Source organism: Dermacentor andersoni, chromosome 10, assembly GCF_023375885.2.
Source record: "Dermacentor andersoni chromosome 10, qqDerAnde1_hic_scaffold, whole genome shotgun sequence".
NCBI classification, from domain to species: Eukaryota; Metazoa; Arthropoda; class Arachnida; order Ixodida; family Ixodidae; genus Dermacentor; species Dermacentor andersoni.
Window position 1 is genome coordinate 67,088,149 of NC_092823.1, and position 23,759 is coordinate 67,111,907.

A 23,759-nucleotide genomic window follows, 5' to 3' on the forward strand; every position below is an offset into this window, starting at 1 on the left:
CTACATTACCAGACTGAATCAATTGCATATGTAAATCTCGTCATGGTATTGTACTTCCTTCTAAACTTATCTGTACTGACGCAGTGAATGATATGGTGAATCAAATGTTCCAGTGCACCCATGGTGCTATCACCCTGAGGAATACGGTTCCCTGCTAAAATCGCTACAAAGCGCCTATTTTAAAATATAATTTTTATTTTCCGCATGAGCGTGAATTCGTGGAATCCATAGGAAGGTAGGGATGTTGGACCTGTCAATTCAACCACGAGCTAAGCAACTTCATTTCGTATGCATGTCATGCATTAATGTTCTGCATTTCGCATGCTTTGGGAATGCAATAGACTGGTGAAGTGAATAATAACCAAAGTACGGAACCATGATCAGAAGGAAACTGCTTATCTTTGTCAGAAACCTACACTGGTATATAAACATCATAATATTGTTGCTAAACCTTACCAGGCCATGGCTGTGGCTGCGGAACTGCTCAAACCATTGGCGCACATTTCCCAGGAAAACTTCAGCAAACCTGATTTGGAAAATGTTTAGCTGCGTTGACTTGCTCTCACAGTCATAACTACCTCCTCCCTGCAATCCAGGAAGTAAGCTTTAAGTGAAATAGCCTGAAAACTTTTCCGAGAACACCCGCCTGCATGCGTGGCACAGAAGAAAATATAGTTGAATTATTGTCCAACATTTTACTACAATTTTAATGATATTTAAAGGCCCTTGAATTCATGCTATGCCGTTGCGCTAACCAGGCTTCAATCAGAAACAACAAAAGTGCGTATTTTTTCTTCGAGTTCTTCGAGAACACTGATTTCGTACAAACGAAACCGATTGAATTTCCCTTATTACATATTTCATCAGACATCAGTGAAAATTCATTTCGAACGTTCAGTATCAGTATTTCTATCCCAAAGGAAATTATTTAGGATTGCAGAAAAGCAACTTTCGAACTCATATGGAGGAAACTAGCTTTGTTTATTGGCATGTCGTTTAATGATTTCAATCATCTTTATGTTCAGCCAAATTGGAACATGTTCCTCACAAAAGTAGATCGGCTAATAACTTTACACATACCAAGCGACAGAATCACTTCCCATTCGCATGCAATATGGCACACGGCACATAATAAAACATCAACCGTAAACAAACAGCTTCATGGTTCAGCTGAACTCATCTAATATTTCACGCTGGGTAGCTTATCAATCTGGGCTTTATACTTAGGTGCTCAGCATGAAAAGCGCTAACAAGATTTTGATCTAACAGCTTGCCCACCATGTCTAAAAACTTTTGAATTCGTGTCTCAATATGTACAATCTAACCGCCTTATTGCCCCTAGCGTCTCGTCCGGCAATCCCAATCATCGGTCCGCTGCGCAAGTGCTTTGAATATTTTTGACATTTTCCGGTTATGTGAAGTGCTTCGACACTTTTGAGATGTCTTCATTCCTTCATAGCCGTGCCTTTTTACTTGAACTATATACGTAAAATATCTCATCATATAATCACTAAAAGATGTCTGCTCTTGAGGGTATGGCTCAATTATGTGATGTTCTTAGAAAATCTATTAGCCGCATATTCTATTGCCTGTTATATTCTATTGTGTTTTATTTGCCGCATATATCCATTGAAAATTATTCATGAATTTTAGGACCACGCTCATTTGCAATAAAAGGAAATGGTGCAATCATATTTCCACTTGAAACAGCTTCGTAGAACATAGAAATGAGCGCACACACGCACAACTCTGTATATTAGCGACTAGTTGCCATAGGAGATCGACCAAACTTTGTTTTAAGTGTTTACCAACCACAACACTCAAGGTCCGTTCAATGGCAGTGTGGCTGGATACCTTTCACTGAGCTTTACTTTCTGTACTATGAAGTGAATATATTTAGCCACGACTGTACCGCGCACACAAGTTTTGCCTGAAGTCTTAACGCATGATTTTTATTTAAGAAATTGTAGTTAGATTGGTGCAAATTTGTTAAATATTTTCTGGACGTTTCGTAAATATATATATGTACTATGCCAAAATAGTGGGTTGGTGAGTGCGTACAAACAATCTACACAGATGATATTGATTATTCGTTTAAATAAAATGAAGAAAGATCTAATCACTACCTTGCACGTTTATCTTGTTTGCTCCCGTGAATGCAGCCGTTCAACAATTTATGGCATATGTGTACTGTTTCCTACTTACTTGAACTGCCATGAGCTGCTTCGCTATTTATATTATGGCGCGATAGGCGGAAAACGTTATCATGCGTTTTGCTATAAAAACCGTCATATTAAAGTAATTGTTTTTATTTAGAATCGTTTGGAGATGCTGTTCGAAAGTAATGTCCAGGGATCGTAGACATACCTGCCGTTATATTCGCCCTTCGACCTTTTCAACTATTCTGGACGTCGTTATTATGTATTTATATAAATATATATATATATATATATATATATATATATATATATATATATATATATACATATGATGTCACAATCGGTAATGTGTGAAGAAGAGGACTATGATGGTGGCCTGAGAGACGACGAGGAAGAGGGTAGTTTTTTTATCGCTGCTCTACGCTTGTTGGCACAGCCATTAAAAGCCATCTTAAATAGACGCACGCTTCTTCCTTTCCGTAACATCATTGCTGGAGGTGCGAGGTAATCACTTGCGCAAGACGGAGCTCCGCAGCGGACGTAACCTGGCCACCATGTCATCCGAAGGAGAGAGTTCACCACGGCCCCGTTGTGGGGCCATGGTTGAACTCTCCTGGCCCAGCCTCGCGACCCTCGCATGTTTTCCGGGATCGAGAACGTTGACGTCGATGACTGGTTGCAGAATTACGAACGGGTCAGCGCACACAACAGGTGGGACAACAGGCTTATGCTGGCCAATATAATATTCTACCTCAAGAAAACGGCACGGGTCTGGTTCGAAACACACGAAGAAGAGATTACGAGTTGGGACCAGTGCAAGCAGAAGCTTAGAGATTTGTTCGGCAAGCCTGTCGGCCGCCAACGTGCTGCGAAGAAGGACCTTGGGACCCGTGTACAGACATCCACTGAATCTTACGTGGCGTATATCCAGGACGTCCTCGCTCTTTGCCGCAAAGTAGATAATAATATGGCAGAGGCAGACAAGGTCAGCCACGTCTTAAAAGGCATCGCGGACGACGCGTTTAACCTGCTTGTTTATAAGAACGTAACAACGGTGAATGAGATCATTAACGAATGTCGCCGCTTTGAAGACGCGAAGAGTCGCCGCATAGTTCAACAGTTTACGCGGCTACCCAATACCGCAGCTTCATCGACGTGCGAAGACATTTGTCCACCGCGTGAGCCCACCTCCTCCGAGAACGTCACACGTATCGTTCGGCGAGAAATCGAAGCAGCGTCTCCTGCCACGCCTGTGACGCAGTGCTTTGACGATTCCAGGCCGCTTCTGTCACTCATTCAGTCGGTCATTCGCCAAGAACTTGCCAATCTAGGTCTTCCGTCCATCTGCTCCACCAGCCGTCCTGACTTTGCTTCGTCTGCTGCCTCTGCCCCTGTTCACCGGAGCCAATACGGTCCATATCCGGGCTATCGCAACCCGGCCGAATGGCGCACCCATGATGACAGACCCATCTGCTTTTACTGTGGACGTGTGGGCCACAGCTCTCGCCACTGTCGAAGCTCCTGGCCAGCCCACTCTCGACCAAGCTTTCCCGCCTACCGCCGCTCTCCACTGAATCCCCGCCCGCCATCCCTCTCCACCGAGGTTAAAGACGCACCTGACAATGCTCGAGCCAGCGCGACCAGCCGATCACCATCACCCCATAGTCGGCGCTCCCGTTCGCCCCAGCTGCGTCGCTCTCCATCGCCAGCTTACCGTCGCCGCTCTCCGACGGGAAACTAACTGGGGCAGCTCCTGGAGGTGACGCTGCTCTAGAACACCGGCTTGAAATTCCTCTGCTGACCCTGCCTACTAATCGGAACCTTCTGGACGTGGACGTGGATGGTTTGCCAGTTACAGCACTCATCGACACTGGAGCCCAAATTTCCATTATGAGTTACGCGGGCCTATGACCGAATTCGGCGACGGTTTTCCTGGCCCCGTCTCAACCGCTCCGTTCGGCGCTATGTTGCCGCGTGTGAGTCGTGTCAACGCGGAAAAAGACCAGCTGTGCCTCCTGCCGGACTGCTGCAGCCTTTGGATATACCGGCCGACCCTTTATTTCGCGGTGTGCGTTGATCTTCTCGGACCATTCCCTATGTCGAATGACGGAAATAGGTGTATTGCCGTCGCTACGGACTATACAACTCACCATGCCATAACTAGAGCCCTACCGACCAGCTGTGCTACAGACGTCGCTGATTTCTTGCTTCACGGCGTTATCTTGCACCACGGTGCACCTCGTCAACTTCTCACCGATCGCGGCAGATACTTTCTTTCCAAAGTCATAGACGACCTGCTTCGATCATGTGCTACTAAACACAAACTTACTACCGCTTACCATCCTCAAAATAACAGTCTTACCGAACGCCTGAACCGCACATTAACTGACATGCTAGCAATGTATGTTTCCTCCGATCATCGCGACTGGGACATTGCTCTACCATTTGTCACGTTCGCCTACAATTCCTCGCGCCACGACACAGCTGGCTATTACCCCTTCTATCTACTCTTCGGCCGTGAGCCAACTTTGCCTTTCGAGACACTCCTCTCGACCACGCTCGACTCGCCGACAGAGTACACTCGGGATGTCATAACCACAGCGACCCAAGCACGCCAGATTACCCGCATTCGTCTTTCTGCTTCACAGACACGCCAGAAGTGCCATTACGACCAGCGCCATCACGACGTGCATTACAAACCAGGTGCTCTTGTGCTAGTCTGGTATCCAACTCGGCGTGTTAGTCTTTCGGAGAAATTCCTCTCGCGATACTAAGGCCCTTACCGCATCCTTCGCCAGGTGACCCCTGTCGCATATGAAGTGTCTCCGCTGGATGCCGCGGTGCCTTCACCTCTCTCTGACATCATCCACGTCAGCCGTCTCAAACATTACCTTTCTCGGACAGATGAGCCGCACCAATAAGGTGCTTTTTCCGACAGGGGTGATGTCACAGTCGGTAATGTGTGAAGAAGCAGACTATGATGGTGGCCTGAGAGACGACGAGGGAGAGGGTAGTTTTTTTATCGCTGCTCCACGCTTGTTGGCCCAGCCATTAAAAGCCATCTTAAATAGACGCACGCTTCTTCCTTTCCGTAACATCATATATATATATATATATATATATATATATATATATATATATATATATATATATATATATATATATATATATATATATATATGTGTGTGTGTGTGTATTCAATAACTTTGCATTTCATTCAAAATATTGTACAAGTCCAAAAAGAGAATTGGGCAAGTGGGGCTCTGTGAAATGTAATCTTGTTTAGGCATCTTATAAATAAATAAATAATTTTATGGAAAGAACATCGTGACATCTAAATAAATTTTAATTTAAAGAGAACATTGTTATTACTAAATAAATGAATCATGGGGTTTAACGAGTCAAAACTACTTGCTGATTACGAGGCACGCCGTAGTGGAGGATTCCGGAAATTTTGACCACCTGGGGTTCTTTAACGGGCACCTAAGTCTAAGTACACGGGTGTTTTCGCATTTCGCCCCCATCGAAATGCGGCCGCCTTGGCCGGGATTCAATCCCGCGACCTCGTGCTCAGCAGCCCAACATCATAGCCACTGAGCAACCACGGCAGGTAACATTGTTAATAAATGGACTCTATTACCTGTATTGTATATTGAAATGAAAGCGAGTGGCGAGTCAAAATTATTTCTGCATAGGCCACGTTCCTGCAATGAAACCAATAATGACATTCGTTGCGGCTCATTTAATGTTGGCCGGAGGGATTTAACCAGAATATTTCAGATTGAGAACCTGCAGAAAACACTTTTTCTGATATGTTCATATGCTAAAGGGTGAATTCATGCTAATGCCTTTTTTTGTGGAAGCACTCGTCGGTGTCGCGACATTAAATTTACTGGCGGAATTTTATGTCGTTAACGTATATTAAGAGGCCAGGCACCATAATACGTGCTTTAATTATTTGTAGCCTTTTCCTTTAAATTACTAGACAACTTTTGGATGTGCGATACAGTGGCGTTAGCCCAAACCAAGAAGCACTATCTTTTGAGTTAGACTAAAAGAAAGCACAATGTATGCTAAACGTAATTTTAATAGATAAGATTTAATTATTGCCCGAGAAAGTTCTAATAAAATTGGAAAGAGTGATGCAAATGTTGCTACTATGGGTGTCGTATGTCAGAGAAGGAATATAAATATAAATTCAGGAAGTAAATATCTGAACATATTCGATGTTAGCGCAATAAACAATGAGCTGCGGTGGTACGAAGACTTGCCTGTTTTTTCGATAAAACATTTCTACACAAAACTTTCTGCTTCAATAAAGATTTTTAATCAATTGGGTGAAGAGCAACGCATTGAACACGGAAAAATATCTCAACTGTGTCTCTTGGCCGTGTGCGCGGTAAAAATAATGAACAACGATTGCGATACTCCCTACCGTGAAATTGGAGCGCAGTTTTATATGTATTTTCATTTCGCGATAGATTATGCCAATAAATTTGAGACCAAAATCACCACACCCAGTTGCCATGGGCCAGCTTCGTCAGCGCGTTCGCAAAGAAGGAGACAGTACAGGAACCCTCACAGGAAGATAAGGTCAGTGGAGGCAACACAGTGGAGTGTTTATTTAAAAAGGGAGATAGAAATGATTTAGGCAATTATAGACCTGTGTCCGTACTACCTGTCTTCTCCAAAGCACTAGAGACAATTTTGCACTCTAGACTTACTAAATTTATAGATAAATACAATTTGCTAACACCGTGTCAATTCGGATTCCGAAAAAACAAATCTACTGAACTGGCGCTCTTAGAACAAAAAGAGTATATTCTGTCACAATTTGAAAACAGATCAATTGTGATCGGAATGTTCGTCGACTTCTCGAAAGCGTTTGATCTTGTAAACCATGAATTACTTCTAAAGAAACTAGGGTACTACGGAATCCGAGGACAGGCTGCAAAACTAATAAAATCTTACTTGTCTAAAAGGAAACAAACGGTTAACATACATAATGCATATTCAGAAGTAAAACCTGTTTGTTCTGGTGTCCCACAAGGCAGTATATTAGGACCACTACTTTTCAACATTTACCTTAATGACATTGCAAACATTAACCCAAATGCCCGATTCATAATATATGCAGATGATACCAGCATTTTTTTCTCCGGAAACGACATTCACGAACTTTTACAATCGTGCAACACGACGATGATCTCGCTGGAAAAATAGTCCCTATCTAATCATATGCGTGCTAATGAGGGCAAGACAAAAGCGGTAATCTTCAGGACAAAAAATAAACTGGTTCCTCCTCACAACAGTATCCTATTTAACTCCAAAGAAATAGAAATAGTTGACCATTTTAAATGTCTTGGGGTAGTATTTTCTTCAACTATGGAATGGACAGCACATGTGGACCAAGTTGTCAAGCAATTAGCTAGAATAACTGGCGCAATTGGCTGCATTAGATACATTCTTCCCAAACCAATTAAACTGCTTCTCTACAACTTATTATTTTATTCTTACATTAACAATTGCGAGCTGGTATGGGGTACTGCAACACCGTCCTGCCTACAGAAAATTTATATTTTGCAAAAAATGTTTCTTCGCAATGTCTTTAATGCAAATTACGGAACAACCACCAGACGCTTTTTTCTTGAAACTGGTATAATCAAAATTTTTAATTTGTAGCAGTATCGGCTCAGCGTGCGTTTTAAAATAGAAACAAGAAATAATATAAGTAACATTCGGCATCTGGCAAACTTACAAGAAAATACAAAGAGTTACCCTTTCAGACACCCCGAAAACTGGTTGGTGACAACCGCACGCATCAATACCCGGAAAGAGCGCCTTCAACACACACTTCCTTCCCTACTCAACGCGTACGAATCTGCTAACATCAACTTGTTTACCTGCACCCATAGAGATATACGTGCCATATGCAATTCATATGAAAAAGAATGTACCACTGAATAACCATTAGGTATAGATAATGCTTAATATGGGATGTTTTCTTTGTTCTATATTTATTGTGTCCATTATTTCTTTTGTCATTTGTGCTGTTATTTGATTAATGTTATTTGACGATTATGTTAAGTGTAATCCTGCTTGTGACAAAGTAACTTCGTTTCTGCACATCTAAGTGCAGATAAGATTTTGTTTAGTCTTCGTATGTTGTTGCTATATTGTTGTTGTTTTTTTTTCTTTATCATGAAGCCATCATGTCTGCGATGACATTGCCTGTCGCTGCTGCTTTGTATTTCGGGGCTGCGGCCAAGTCAAGCTGTTTATGACAGCTTTTTCTGCAGCTCCCCCTGTCTGTATTTTTTGAGGCAGAAATAAATTATTATTATTATTATTATTATTATTATTATTAACTGTGGAAGAAGAGGATGACAAACAGGCAAGCAGTGACACGAGCGCGTTCGGGCGGCTACACCGACGGACAACGACGCTCAAGCAAGGAACGGTCGCCTACGAGATGCCCTCTGAAACTAGGAAATGCCATCTGCCTGTAGAATGTATCTGGGTATTTCTTAAGTATAGTGGTTCATGCAACTGAGTCGGCTGTATTTTTAGCTAAGTAGCAAAGTCCCATGACATCGTTGCCAGTGAGACACAATTGAGTAGCCGTGATATAATCACCAGCAGATATTTTGCACTCCTTCACAACCAATCTTCAAGTAAGCCGTTCGAAAATCTGAGAAGCCACCTAATGCAATGCTCCTGATCCACATTTACCTCTGTGCCCAAGTACCCACAAAGAGAAATAATGAAGGATTGGGGAAGCGAAATTCACGTCAGAGATATCCCCCCCCCCCCTATGCAGTCTTTCTTCAGCATGTTTCCAAATATGCTCTGCTGATTATACGCAGAACTATCCATTCCGTCTATACAGATTGCTTTTGGTCCCTCGTTCCTTTAGTTCTCAAAGACAAATAGAGACAGAAAACACTCTTTGTAGAAGAGCATAGAGCTTTGTCGAGAACCACCGTCCAGCGCATCGCTTTGAGCGTTCTACAGTTCGTCGCCAACAACGACCGTAATGAACCCTTGGTCTCAGCACGAAGTTGCTTTGTTCCGACATTAAGCAGCGGTAGCATACTTCAGGGTTGTGCAAAGGGGTGTGGGGTGCAGTGTGGCGAAATAAGACAATAACAAATTGGCATTATTATGGATTTCTCCGCGATGACGGCAAATTCGTCGATATGTCTTCTGTAGGCCATTTAATATGTGCTTACGACACGCGAAAATAATAATATAATTTTCTTTAGGTGCCCCTTTGCGGTGTTACATAAGAAGAAGGTTTACGTAATAATGACGTTCAGAATAGTGGCAAATGTCGAATGGCGAACATAACTGCAGGTATGTCTACGATCCCTGGACATTACTTGCGAACAGTGTCTCCAAACGATTATAAATAAAAAGAATTACAGTTTAATATGACGGTTTTTGCATGAAAACGCATGAAAACATTTTCTGCCTATTGCACCATAATCTAAACAACGAAGCAGCTCATGACATTTCAAATAGGTAGGAAACAATACACATGTGCCATAAATTGTTGAACGGCTCCATTCACGGGAGCAAACAAGATAAACGTGCAGGGTAGTGATTAGATCTTTCTTCATTTTATTTAAACGAATAACCAATATCATCTGTGTGAATTGTTTGTACGCACTCGCCAACCCAGTATTTTGGAATAGCACTTATATTTATTTACGAAAAGTCCAGACAATAATTAACAAATTCGCACCAATCTAACTGCAATTTCTTAAATAAAAAACATGCGTTAAGACTTCAGGCAAAACTTGTATTCGTAAAAGTGTGCAGAGCACATCATACTGGTCTCGCACATTTCTGCGAGATCTTTTAATTATACATAGCATATTGTTTACTTCTCCTCAAATTTGTGTGAAATGCATGCATCTCGTTCGTATGTTGGAGAATTCTCAAACAAATTGTTCGATATGGTGTTATAGTTATTGTGGGTTTGAAGTCTCTGATATACATGTGAAATAAAAGGGGTAAAATATTGAACCAGTGCGTGCACCATCCTGTACCAGATTGAAGGAAGAGCCTAGACATCAGAATCATATTCTGAGTTAATAATTACAATATATTCTTTCAAGTTTAAAGCAATAGAAGCAATGTTTATATGCTGAAGATTTCTAAGTAGAAGCTGATGGATGGATGGATGGATGCAGAACTTTAATAAGGTCCTGAGGTACGCGACTCAGCGCGCTGCGGGCCGCTCCCACGTTGGGACAGTCAGGCCTTGCCCGACCGCCGCATCGTGGGCCCTCTGGACAGCCCATAGTTGCGCCCCGGCATCGGGGCTCTTGATAGCGGAGAGCCACTTGTCTTCATTGATTCGTTCTGTGCCTCGTAACGAGGGGCAACGCCAGAGCATATGGTCTAGGCTAGCGATGTCATTGCAGTGCCTGCAAGAACTAGTGGCATAGGTGTCGGGATAAATTTTGTGAAATAAAGCCGGGTTGGGATATGAGCCTGTTTGCAATAATCTGAGGGTCAATGCCTGCGCTCTGTTTAACTTCTTGTGTGGAAGGGGAAAGTCTCTCCTGCCGAGATAAAAGTGCTGCGCAATTTCGTTGTATGTGGTCGGTTGATCTCTGTTCTCCACCACTGCGGGCCGGCGTTGGAGTTCTCCATGGTCGCGGAAAGCGAGACCTCGCGCCTTGGAGTGGGCCAGCTCGTTGAGGTTTGTGGGGCCTCCCATGATGGATCCCATGTGAGCGGGGAACCACGTGAGAGTGTGGGTGGCGATGCTTTTGCCGTCGAGGATGCGAAAGGCTTCCTTACACACGGCGCCAACGCTGAAGGCGCGGATGGCTGCCCTGGAGTCGCTAAAGATATTGGCATGTCCGTCGTCCAGGAGGGCCAAGGCAATGGCCACTTGCTCGGCCGCATGCGACGACGTGCTTCGTACCGAAGCGGCGTTAACGGTCGAACCCCTGTGGTTGATTGACACTACCGCGAAATTGTTGCTGTTGTAATACTGGGCCGCGTCAACGAAGCAGCAGCCGCCAGGCAGTTCTGTTGCGCGGCGTAGGAGCGCCACCGCTCTGGCCTTCCTTCTTTGTACGTTGCGCTGGGGATGCATATTGCGCGGGGCGGGCGATATGATGATGTTATCTTTCTGCTCTTTTGGAAGGCCCTGGTAGGCGTTTTCGACAGTGGCCGGGGGGACGCCCATCTCAGTTAGGAGTCGTCTGCCCGCCCTGGTGCCGGAGAGCCTGAGAATCTGTGCCCTTTCTTGTGCTTCTGCAATCTCTTCCAGGGTATTATGAATACCCAACTGCAGGAGTCGGTCGGTGCGTGTGTAGTTTGGTAGCCCGAGCGCGCTCTTGATCCCCCTCCTTATCATGGCATTTAGCTTGTCTCGCTCGGCCCTCTTCCAGACGTGCATGGCCGCTACGTACGTAAAATGGCACAGCAAGAAAGCGTGTACTAGCCTTAACAGATTCTCTTCGCTCAGGCCTTTCCTTCTGTTAGCTACCCGCCTGATTAGACCGATGACGCTATCCGTCTTTTTAGCTAGTTTGTGAATGGTGATGCTATTCGTGCCCGCCCCTTCGAGTGTCATTCCCAAGATTCGAATGGACGCGACTTTGGGAATGGGATCTCCGCAATTGGTGTAGAGATTAATGTCAATTTCAGTGGGGGGTTTCCAGTTCTGTGGCTTGCGGCCCTTTCTACTTGGGCTGTAGAGAAGGAGCTCCGATTTCTTTGGGGAGCACCGGAGTCCCGTGCCGGTTAGAAAGCGCTCTGTAGTGTCGACAGCTTCCTGGAGAGCGGCTTCGACTTGTCCGTCACTGCCACCCGCGCACCAGACAGTGATGTCGTCCGCGTAGATCGTGTGACCGATGCCCTGGACCTGGCCTAGATACCTTGAGAGGTCGACCATTGCTATGTTGAAGAGGAGTGGTGAGATGACTGACCCCTGGGGGGTGCCTCTTCTGCTCAGCTCCATTTTCTCCTATTCCAAATCTCCAGCCTTGAGGATGGCGCATCGGTCGCTCAAGAAAGATCTGACGAAGGCATGGAAGGACGAGCCCAGGTCGAGCTTGGAGATGGCGTCGAGGACGAACTCGTGACGGATGTTATCAAAGGCCTTCTCCAGGTCCAAACCAAGGATGGCTCTCGTGTCCCGAGTGCAGCGTTCCAGGATTTGGATCTTGATAAGCTTCATGGTGTCCTGGGTGGAGAGGCCTGGCCTGAAGCCTATCATGTTGTGAGGGAAAAGGTCGTTGGACTCGATATACTCGGCAATTCTGTTATGGATGGCGTGCTCGGCCACCTTTCCTACACATGACGTCAGCGAGATTGGGCGGAGGTTGTCCAGGCTCGGCGGTTTACCGGGCTTTGGGATTAGTATGACCTTCGCCAACTTCCATTCTTCAGGTACAATTCCCTGCTCCCAAATCCGATTTATCTCATCTGTAAGAAACTCGATCGATGCGTCCTCTAGGTTTCTGAGAGCCTTGTTGTTAATGTGATCCGGGCCGGGTGCTGACCTACCATTGAGGTCGTGTAGAAGCTGATGACATACAATATTGAATGCATATGACAAATCTGGAAATATTCGATCTGTAATAGCAGAATTGTCTAGAGCGCGGTGCAGTTTTCATGGTAAGGGAGTGTCTCTGCTTGAAATGAGTTTCATAGTCACGCTCTCAGAAAATAAAAAAATTGTTTCATCTAGAGGAATGTAAGTAGATAAAGAGTGAATAGGTGGCAATTATACTGCAAGAGGTGCTTGTGAGCAACTCGAGTGGCTAATTAGCAAGGGATAATTTGTCTTCAAATTTCTGGTGCGGCAATACGATTCCACCGTTTGGTTTTATTGCAAACGCACGTGGTACTGAAATTCATGTGCAATTTTCAATAGGTATATGCGGCTAATAGAACACCGGTTTAGAATAGAACACCGGTTTTCTAAGGACATCACATAATTGAGTCACACATTCTAGAGCAGTTATGTTTTAGTGATTATATGATGAGGCACTTTACGTATTGTTCAAATAAAAAGGCACGGCTATGAAGGAATGAAGACATCTCAAAGGTGTCGAAGCACGTCACATAACCGGAAAATGTCAAAAATATTCAGAGCACTTGCACAGTGGTCAGATGATTGGGATTGGCGGACGAGAAGCTAAGGGCAATAAAGTGGTTAGATAGTACATTTTGAGACACGAAATGTAAACCTTTTAACCATGGTGGGCAAGCTCTTAAAAAAGATTTGTTAGTGCTTTTCATGCTGCGCACAGATTGATAAGCTACCCAACGTGAATCATTGGATGAGAGTTCAGCTGAACAATGAAGCCGTTTCTTCACGTTTGACGTTTTATTATGTGCCGTGTGCCATATTGCATGCGGATGAGAACTGATTGTGTCGCTTCGAATTTGTGAAGTCATTAGCCGATCTATTTTTGCAAGGAACATTTTCCAGTTTCGCTGAACATAAATATAATTGAAATTATTAAACAGCATGCCAATAAATAAGGCTAGTTTCCTCCATATGACTTCGAAAGTAGGTTTTCTGTAATCTTAAATAATTTCCTTTGGGATAGAAATACTGATACCGGACGTTTGAAATGAATTGTCACTGCTGTCTGCTTAAATATGTAATAAGGGAATTTCAATCGGTATGCGAAATCAGCGTTTTCGAAGAAAAAATACCCACTTTTGCTGTTTCTAATTAGAGAATGGTTAGCGCAATGGCATAGCATGAAACCAGAGACGTTTATATATCATTAGAATTGTGTTTAACAGTTGGACAATTATTCAACTATATTTTTTTCTGTACCACGAATGGAGGCGGGTGTTCTTGGAAAAGTTTTTCAGGCTATTTGACTTCAAGCTTACTTTATGGATCGCAGGGAGGGAGTAGGTTATGACTGTGACAGCATAAAAGCAAAAAATTGTTCATCTGTGATCAAAGTCAACGCAGCTATACAATTTCGAAATCAGGTTTGGGTAAGTTTTACTAGGCAATGTGTGCCACTGGTTTGAGTTGTTCCACAGCCACAGCGTTGGCCTGGTAAGGTTTAGCTACAATACTATGGTGTCTTTATACCCTTGTTGGTTTCTGACAAAGATAAGCAGTTGCCTTCTGATCATGGTTTTGCACTTTGGTTATTCGCTTCACCAGGCTACTGTATTTCCAAAGCATGCAAAACGCAGAGCCTTAATGCCTGCAACTGCATATGCAATGAAGTTGCCTAGCTCGTGGTTGAATTGACAGGTCCAACTTCTCTACGTTCCGATTGCTTCCATGAATGCACGCTCAAGCTGGAAATAAAAATTATATCTTAAAATAAGCACTTTCTAGCGCACGGTCTAGTCGACGTGTTTTGCGTGAGATTTTGAGCAGGGAACCGCATTTGTCAGGGTGAAAGCGCCTATCGGTGCACTGGAACATTTACTTCACCAATATCATTCCGTGCGTAAGTGCAGATAAGTTTAGAATGGACTTCAATACCGTGACCAGATTTACATATGCAATTGATTCAGTCTGGTAAAGGAGTAGGAGAAATTTGACAACCAGATGTGCAAGCGAGCTTTATTGCCAGTCAGTCATCGACTTCAACAAATTTACGTACACAAACAGATTTGCAGTAGAGGTTGGAGGCACACGCCTAAGAGGAAACCCTTGGCTTTGCAGCTTGCGGTGCAGGCACTGGGGTCTGGGCATCCAGAGCCATAATCTGCAGCGAAGAGATGATTAAATTCACAAGAACATCGATTATTACGCTTCAATTAACTACTGATGTCAACGTATTTTAGACACAGTGTAACGTTGAAAGCTTGCTTATAAGTAATTTGCTATATCGGGGCACACCTAATGCGCTAATCGAAAATTCGAGCATTCACGGATTGGTCCATACTGTCCCTGTCAAAGATATTACCGAGCACTATAGGTTCTACATTGTTCAGTTACAGGTATGTCTAGCTCTAAAGTGGATAATTTTAATGACGTTTATGATGTGTAGGCTGAGTTACTACAGCGTGCCTTCATCACAGCTCAAGGGCTTGGTGGCTGTAGCCAAGGACACACTCATACGAGAATGTCGATAAATACATACAATGAAAGCAGCACGGAAGGACAAATACTGCATTACAAACCTTACTAAGAGAACATGTTCAGTTCACACTTCTCACATTGGATTCGTCTCTACATGGCGTGGTATCGGGCACAGTGTGTATATATGCCACCGGATATTCTCACCGCACGCGTACACTCTAAAAACTAGAGAGGGTATCGCAGGAGCGAAACGGCCGATATACTCTTCAAAGCCTTGCTCTACCCTCACAAAATGTCGAGTGGAGTGAAATGCACGGTTTGCTCCGTCACCAAGAGAGAGTGAAATGTGGTTTTCATTCTGCCCTTCTGAGAGAGAGTAGACTGCCCCTTTTCTCTTGCAGCAGTAAAGAAAAAAACGAAGCGTAATCTTCTGCTTCAACTGCAGGAGGCTGGCCCCGAACATCGCGATGTATCACTCACGCAAGCTCTGCAAAGAACACATCGTTTTGCTTCTAAGAGAACAGGCAGCCACAGTTGAAAGGAACGCGGAGCGAGCGCTGTGCTTTTTCAGTCGAAGTTTCTCCAACGCGCGCGCGCTAAACGTAGCGGAACAGCACAGCACCGGAGAAAGATGATCCGTCCAGCGAGCAGCAACGAAGGCCATCCAAAAGAGACCGCGTGTCAGCCATCTCGCGTCACCGCGAAAACACAACAGTCGTTCGTCCTTCATTGGATATACCGAAAAATCTTTTACGGTCAGTGAATTCTAAGTTAGGTGCACATTCTGCGTACATGACATGTTATCGCCGGGAAGTCGTCGAGCCGCTTAGCCGAGGTGATTGACAACAGACTAGGCATGTGCGCTGTGTCTCTCGATGTCAATCGAAAAAGCCAGTCGTCACGATTACTGCGTGCGATTGTATCACTTGCAGCTATCCGTAAGAGGTTTGAAAATCGCAAGCGCTGCAGGAACCATGGTATATTCAATAAGACGTGTGGCGAGAGGACGCTTAAAATGGTTTGTTCACCATCCCATGATTCCGAGCCTATGCGCTTTGTTTGCTTCAATTTATCCAGTTTGGCAGTATACTGGGTATGAGATGCTGTTGAAATAAGGAGTTACATAAAAGAGGGGTATTATTTCGCTGGCGGCATGCTTTCATTGTAAATAAGCCGCGTGCTTGATGGTCTCTTTCGCCAATGGGTAATTGCGACCACTGAAGTTACGTGCCACGCCAGTTCTTGTTAGAAACTTTGCCGCAGGCATTCAGCTACATGCTGCAAGAAGTCCGTTCGCTGCGTTATCTTGACCTTACTGAAAGCGCAAGAGGAATTCATGTTTTATACTGAATAAAGTATAAACCCTATGTATGCGATCTTGCGCGCGGCAGCGACAAGCGATGCGGTGGAGGTGGCTGTGGGATTCACTCGTCGCGTACGAGTCGTACTCCGTGCGAGCGACGATCTTGATCGACGTCTCCCCGGTGTTGCCGGTATGAGGGGTGCAAATGCGCGTTGAAACTAGCGTGACGCGCGCTTTAGTAACTTAAGTTGATGTATTTTACTGTAAAACGTGGCGTACGATATTTCCGAAAGCCTTGCAGTACGTTCTTATCCTTGCACGTATGAAAATTTTATTGTTTGCTCCTTCCGCGTGACAATCGGTAGTGTCTGAGTGATGTACATCCAGTACCGGCTTCGTGCTATTCGCTAGTCGCTCATAGCACTTGCGGGAGACAAGCGACGATTTCTAGATTTCCAGAACCGAGTGATGTGCCCAAGCGACGGCCCGTTTTGTCCCTCGAAGCCGTCGCTCGTCGCCGTCGCGCACTAAATCGGTCTCATGTTGTTTAGCCCTAAGACTGAACTGTTATTTCTCATGTATTGATATTGTCACGTGGTGGTGACGTTCAAGAACACAGCAGCAATACTGTAAAGAACAAACCTAACTTTTATTGGGCGAACCTGTGCCCACAAAAACAGGCTACACTTATAGCACAACGATAGCGGCGAACACTGTCGGTGATCGTCGAAAATCTGATCAGCGAGGCAAGCCCGTCGGCTTTTATACAGCAGTCGTCGAATGTTCCAGACTAATCGTTCGGACCCGCGTGCCTTCCACAATGTTCTACACCATTCGCGTCACGCGATGAAATCAGATAACACAACGTTCGGCGACAACAGACAGCCGGGTAGAAGCATCGATAACTTTCCAGAAACTTCGGATACATGCAGGCGCGTCCCGCGCTGTGCGATTACATTTGTTAGGTGGCGAAACGTAGTCGCCCGATAAAGATAAGTACACGTGTCAATATGGTGTGTATATGTCTGATTTTATGTCTTCTGTTGCGATTTTCGAGCACCGTCCGAATCCTAACTATGCTTATGTCTGCGAACTCGGTGAATTCGACATCGGCATCGAATATAACGGCTGCTCTGTGGAATTACAATTGCAGGAGCCCTTCGCATACGCTTGTTGTTCTCGACATGCGTGTACATTTGCTAATATGACTTGGGGTCTCAGAGTTGCGTCGTATGAACAGCAACATCACCTTTCCTCTGAAGGTCACAAGCGGAATGTGTGCATCTTGCTACTGCATGTCAGATATTTTTAGTGGAGAAATAAAGTATCAAAATAAAACGTTGCTTTATTTCGTGTTACCAATCGCCTGTCGAGCACAAAACAAATTGTTGGTCTAATAAACTAATAACTGCGGTATAACAGCAACTTTTACATGCCTTCGAGAATGTAAAATGCCCGATTTCAAACTGCAGGAGTAGTCGAGTCTGTCAAATATGAACTCCGTTGGGCACCTCATCAACGAAAATAAGCTCATGCCTTTTAGTAAGCTTATATGCAGGGGCAGTGAACTTTCATGTTATTATTGAAATGTGGGTAAGCATGCCATAACAAGCCTTGTTGTCCTTTCTTATAGGAACATCCAGTCCTATCCATTGAACTAGACGACCATATTTTTATCCCTACTGAGCATCATGTTTGCTAATATGATCCTCAAATTGTGGCTTCAGCAGTGGCACAACCAGAGATTGTGCGGGGAGCACACTGGGCACCTTCTTAGGATGTGTCACAAGTGGTTTTTGCGGCATACCAGACTAATGACAGACTTATGTCATCTGACGATATCCCATATTCTATTTATTAGTAGGAGTATTTTAACATTGGTGCTGAACGAGGATGAACTGCCGGTTATTTATTTTTCGTCTAAATCTAAAAATTGAAGTTAGTTTAGCAGTTAACTGTTGCAGTCATTCGGATGTTTCACATGCATTTCAGTAGGAAGACTAAGAGCTAAGGCTTTCTTTTAGTGCCGTGACCTTAACTGTCTTGATCTTGTTTTCGACATTGTCTTAGTGTTGACTTTTGCACACGATATTTTTAGGCACCCCCTTTATATAATGCAAGAAGGCAGCTGCAAGGACACAAGAATGTCAATGAGCCAGCCCAGCGAGACTTCATGTAGGGCAGAGGAGCGCACTCCATTGCATCAAAATAGATTGCCATGCAATATGAAAAAAAAAAAACTAGAATGTGGGTATATTGGGTGTACCATTTCACTAAATCTCAACAAAATCAAAATACAGTATGTCACACCAAGATGAAAATTTTCACGTGTTCTAGGCAGTCATTTTAACATGGAATATTCATGTAATATCTCTGATGGGAAAGAGAAAATCAGGTATACTCTCTGGAGACAAAAACACATGAGCAAGTGCCATTTAAAAGTTAGAAATGTGTTTAAAAAAAGTTCATTAGTTTTCTGAGAGGCGACTAGATTCTGTCTTGCCTCTCAACTGATATATCCATGTGATAAAAAAAAATAGTGGTACAATAAAATTGTATATTTGCTTAGTGACATGATACATACTTGCAATGAGCACGGCCCCTGTGTTAACTATAAAAAGCAACAGCTCATGCTTGGTCAGGTACTTACATACATTTAATAGCTTACATTTAACAGCATGTGAATGCAAGGGTGAAAATACAAACCAGTACCATTCTCTATTTTAAAGGCTGACATGAAGCAGACAGATTTTCAGGGCTTCTCTTTTATCTACTTTTTACGCCTAATTTTGGATGTATGGCTTCTTTTTAGGTTACGGAAAGGGGAAGCATTTGACGAAGAGAATCCCATGTTTAAGAAGTCATTATGGTTTGTGTGCATGGTCAAGCAATCAGCTCATTAGAACCCCTCCTGCCTTCCGAAGCGAAAAAAAAAGAGCAATGGAGACATTTGACTATGTTCACCATGGTGCACACCTTACGTCTTAGAAGCCGGAGAGTCACTTGGAATTGAAAATTATTTTTAAAACATAAAATAGTGGTTTCTCCTTCTGTAAAATAGTCACGTGATAGCTCCTGGCAGATATTTGATACTTTCATTAAAATGACTCAATCTACTTGCCAGCCAAGTATGCTAGTGGAGGTAGAGATACCTTCAATGCAAAGAAGTGAGGGCATATGAGTAGAACACATGTTCATAAATTGGCGGATGCCAGCATACAGTGTTAAGCAAAAGCCCTATGATGTCATGGCTTCTGTAGACATAATCTTTATGAAGCAAAATAACATTAAAGCACTTTTGCACATGGTAAATTTCTGGCCTAAAGATAGTGTGCACAGGGATGCAAAGTATTCATCTTCCCAGACACATATGTACTTGTTTTGAAACAAAGATTCTGTGAAGTCCAACAATTTTTCTTACTTCAGTGCATCTTAACCACTTGAGTAGGAAAAATGCTTTCGTTTCAGGTAGTTGGTTCATTGTGCAAGTATATGCATAGCCGCATGCAAAATGCACATGCATGGAAGCGATATGTGAAACAGGATGGTGCCATTCTCAATTTATGTTTTGCTTCTTTGTTTGTCTTTTTCGTGCAAATTCGCGCCTGTACTTATGCCTTTGTTGCCTTCGATGCATCATATCCATCACATCTGATTTTTGGTTCACATCCTGAGCCGTGCTATGCTTTAGTTTGACTGCATATTCAACGACTGCCAATAACGGATCATGTAAATATGCAAGCTACTCCTCGGAAGTATAGTATTCGTACCGTAATGGGGATGAAGAACTGCCGTGCATGACAAGAAATGTGATGCGCAAGATTGTAATGCCACTGGTCCTTGCAGTTTTATACTCATTTGCTGTGTACTAGATAATGAAGTCAATTTTTATTGCTTATTTATGAGAGTGTAACGGATGAATCCAAACAGCACCAGGAAACTACTTTCGTGAGGAGGCCAACCGAATAGCTAATATAATGCGCCTCTGCACAGGTTTGAGACCGGGCCAGGATATTGCTTCACAGCCACGACAAGACCCACTTGGAAACAATGGATGCAACACATACATGAGTAACTTTATGTGAAATATAATCAAAGCTAGCTAGACCTGCCGCCTTAGATGAGAATATACAACACATTTTTAAATATACTGTGCTCTTACTCAGGAATAAACCATACGCTGTATAGTACGTTACCAAATGAGCTGCTGTCTTAGAATATGGCAAACAAAAAAAGTTTCTTGCCCAATTTATCTTCATTACCAGCCCCATGCTTAGCAGCTAATCTGGCAACCACCGCCATATAAGTACACACGTTTTGTGCCAGAAATGCGTTTGCTGGCCAGTAATGTGGCGCATATTACTCTTTGAACATAGTGTTAATGCATTGTGAGTTTCCACATGCTTGCTCTATGTTTAACTTTCCATTGTATACTTTATTTCTGAAAAGAACGAGCTTATTGAAATAAAAGGATATTTATGAACTGTAGTACTGATGAAACTTTAGAGAATAAAGTTATGTTTTAGTACAAGATGTGTTCTAAATTTCATGGGCATCACTGCAACCTGATTTTATGTGGTTGTCCTTACTTTTCTCAAATTATTATTCAGTTTGTCTTCTGACTGATCAATAAAGATTTTGACATGTTAGGAGAGAAAATGTTTCATTTGAGTAACTCGGACACTACAGATTACATCGCATTCACCAAGCCTAAGCGCAGGAGCTTCTTATGAAGGAATCAAATATTCCCACATGTAAGTATTGCGAATTCCTTCTAACGTGGCCATGGATCTTCATCTTGCTTTCACACTATTGGGTAGAGTATTAGCACTCTGTTCTGAAGGAGTAAAAGCACAGTGTTTGATGGAGTAGAAACAATCGGCTTGGAGGAGTAGAAGTACTTGGTTTGGAGGAGTAGAAGCACATGGCCTGGGGGAGTACTTTACCCCTGTGGGGAGGTTATTGGTACTCTGCAAACACACACTCCCTTGGGGTGGAGTAACGAAACTCTGTCAGGAGGAATTGTCCTACTCTCTCACAAAGAGGGTTGATCTACTCGAAAAGAGAGTGAAATGTGGGCCAAGCAGGTTCTCCCTGAAAAAGACTTCCCTGAACTCTTTACTTTTAGAGTGTATCAAATAGGTGCTTGCCAAAGGTAACATCCCCAATGGTATTTAACAAGAATATGGTACGCATAATTGTCACATTTGAAAGCCATTAGACACAATATATGCAAAGACGCCTTATGTCAACAAAACAGCATAGGTCTTAAGCTATGATTATTTCAATAATCCACGCGCGTAAGGACTTTTGCAGTCATTATAAGGTGTTCGCACTTCGGCTGCCGACGCGCTGTCAACGGTAGTAAATATACTTTGCGTTGAATTAATATTTCGCCGACCGTATATACCGGAACTAATTGTCGAAGAAAGTGCTCACAAGGCGTATTGAATAAATGTGACAGAAAATGTTCACTGTTAGCGTGTTTTATATTCCGGTAAACACCGGCAGGTCGGGCGGAATAGCCGATGATATGGCGCGGCAACCTGAGTGGCCTGCACGGTGGAGCCAGTGGTAGCACCGAACTAAACCGGACAAAATCAGAGCTATTTACAGGCGTTTTAGGGTGTATTATAGTTCACTGGTGGTTCAAATTTACGGCAGCGAAAAATGAATAAATAGTTCCTTGCATTTATGACTCCGCGTTTTTCTCGTTTAGCTCAGCGCTGCCTGTTGGCCGAACCGTGGAGGCACTTCATGTTGGCATCACCACTCACCCGCCATGCTGCCCGATCTCCCAGTATTTAGCGGAATACTGGACAAGCTAGAACTATCTATAGTTTGACTTACCACTTCCCGTACGCGCCTCGTCATTTCTCTCGTCGGCTGCAGTGATCATCACCACGAACGCTGGAAACACAAGGACAAACAGAACATCAACAACAGAACATCAAAGTGAAAATAAAGGCTTCTTTGCCGATCTAGAATATTCTTCTACTGTTAAACAGTATGGTTAGTCAGAAACATTGTTCTCAATAACATGAAACAAGGAAGTATCCATTCGTGTTAATATTCATGGAAGCTCAACGTTACAATGTCGGTGCATGCAATGTATTAGATAAAGCAAATAGACGCAGCTATACAACGGGTCTCCTCTTCCGTGTCCAGTAGTGAATTTCGGGCATATTCTGAAAAATCATTCTGTTTTGAATAATATCAAATCTGTTGATGAGGCAAGACTTGCTCACCTGTAATTAGTGCGACGAGGATGATGGCAGCGGTGAACTTCATCTCAGCAACGAGTCTGACTTTATTGTCTGCGACAACAAAGAGGAAAATAAATCATCTGTGGCTTACGAAAGAGAGCGTACAGATGAGCAAAAGTGAAATTCAAGTGCCGTGGATGATGAGTACCTTCAAGCATATTTAACATACATAAAATATTATCAACCTGTTCCTGTTCATGAGAACCTATGAGAATCCAGCACATATAGAACCTAAGGCTTTGTGACTTGAGCAGTTATGTCTAAGGCGCAGCTTCGCAGCATTACCTTTCTTGCACATCTTGGGATAAACTGATACGCCGACGTATTTCCAATATCATAGTCAGAAAAGCTAAACTATTACAGAAAACCAGAATTTCTGTTTTAAATTCTAACATGCTGGATTTGAAGCCATCTAAACATGTGGCTCTAATGCAAGCGAAGCGTTACAGAAAACTGATAAATTAGAAGATAACACAGTGATCGCTTTTAAAATAGGCGCGCAGTAGCAAATAATAGAGCGAAAGACGAGAAAATTTGTTGATTCCTCGGACAAATATGGGCTACCTAATTGGACGAAATGCTAGGCGGAGGCCACTACTGTATCGAGCAACTGATGCAAAGTGCACGAAGGGCCGATCCTCTGTGTCTTTTATATCTCTCATTTGGCAAAAAAAAATTTATTGCACGTGGAGGAATCTGTCACGTAGCTGCTTACAAAAACATTTTGCACGGCTGAATGCCTTTGCTGTCGTCGTTTTCATGGTGCTCTTGGTTTGTTTAAATAATATAGCAATGAATACTTGCAAAGAATTTACTTAGAAACAGGAAACCGGATACATAACTTTCTTATCTGTAGGCTCTTTTTATATCCATGTCCCAAGTTAGGTCCTGTTTACGTTTTATGTATATTACATCCGGAAAAATGACTTGTCCTATCCTATCATAAATATGAGTAGGACAACGTTTTGTAAATGCCGAACTACGGTATTTAA

The 23,759-nt window shown here is 43.3% G+C and overlaps 1 protein-coding gene across 1 annotated transcript in view; it reads right to left on the reverse strand.

Annotated features, from left to right (window-relative positions):
- Window positions 1–14,716: 14,716 nt before the first annotated feature.
- LOC126544001 (uncharacterized) overlaps window positions 14,717–23,759 on the reverse strand; it is a 28,352-nt gene continuing 19,309 nt past the window's right edge. Inside the window, exons 5-7 of the mRNA XM_055062428.1 lie at window positions 22,750–22,818; window positions 22,352–22,411; window positions 14,717–14,881 (exon numbers count right to left, since the gene is read on the reverse strand). Coding sequence (XP_054918403.1) covers window positions 14,769–14,881; window positions 22,352–22,411; window positions 22,750–22,818 — 242 coding nt within the window. The 3' untranslated portion in view covers window positions 14,717–14,768. The remainder of the gene's footprint in view (window positions 14,882–22,351; window positions 22,412–22,749; window positions 22,819–23,759) is intronic.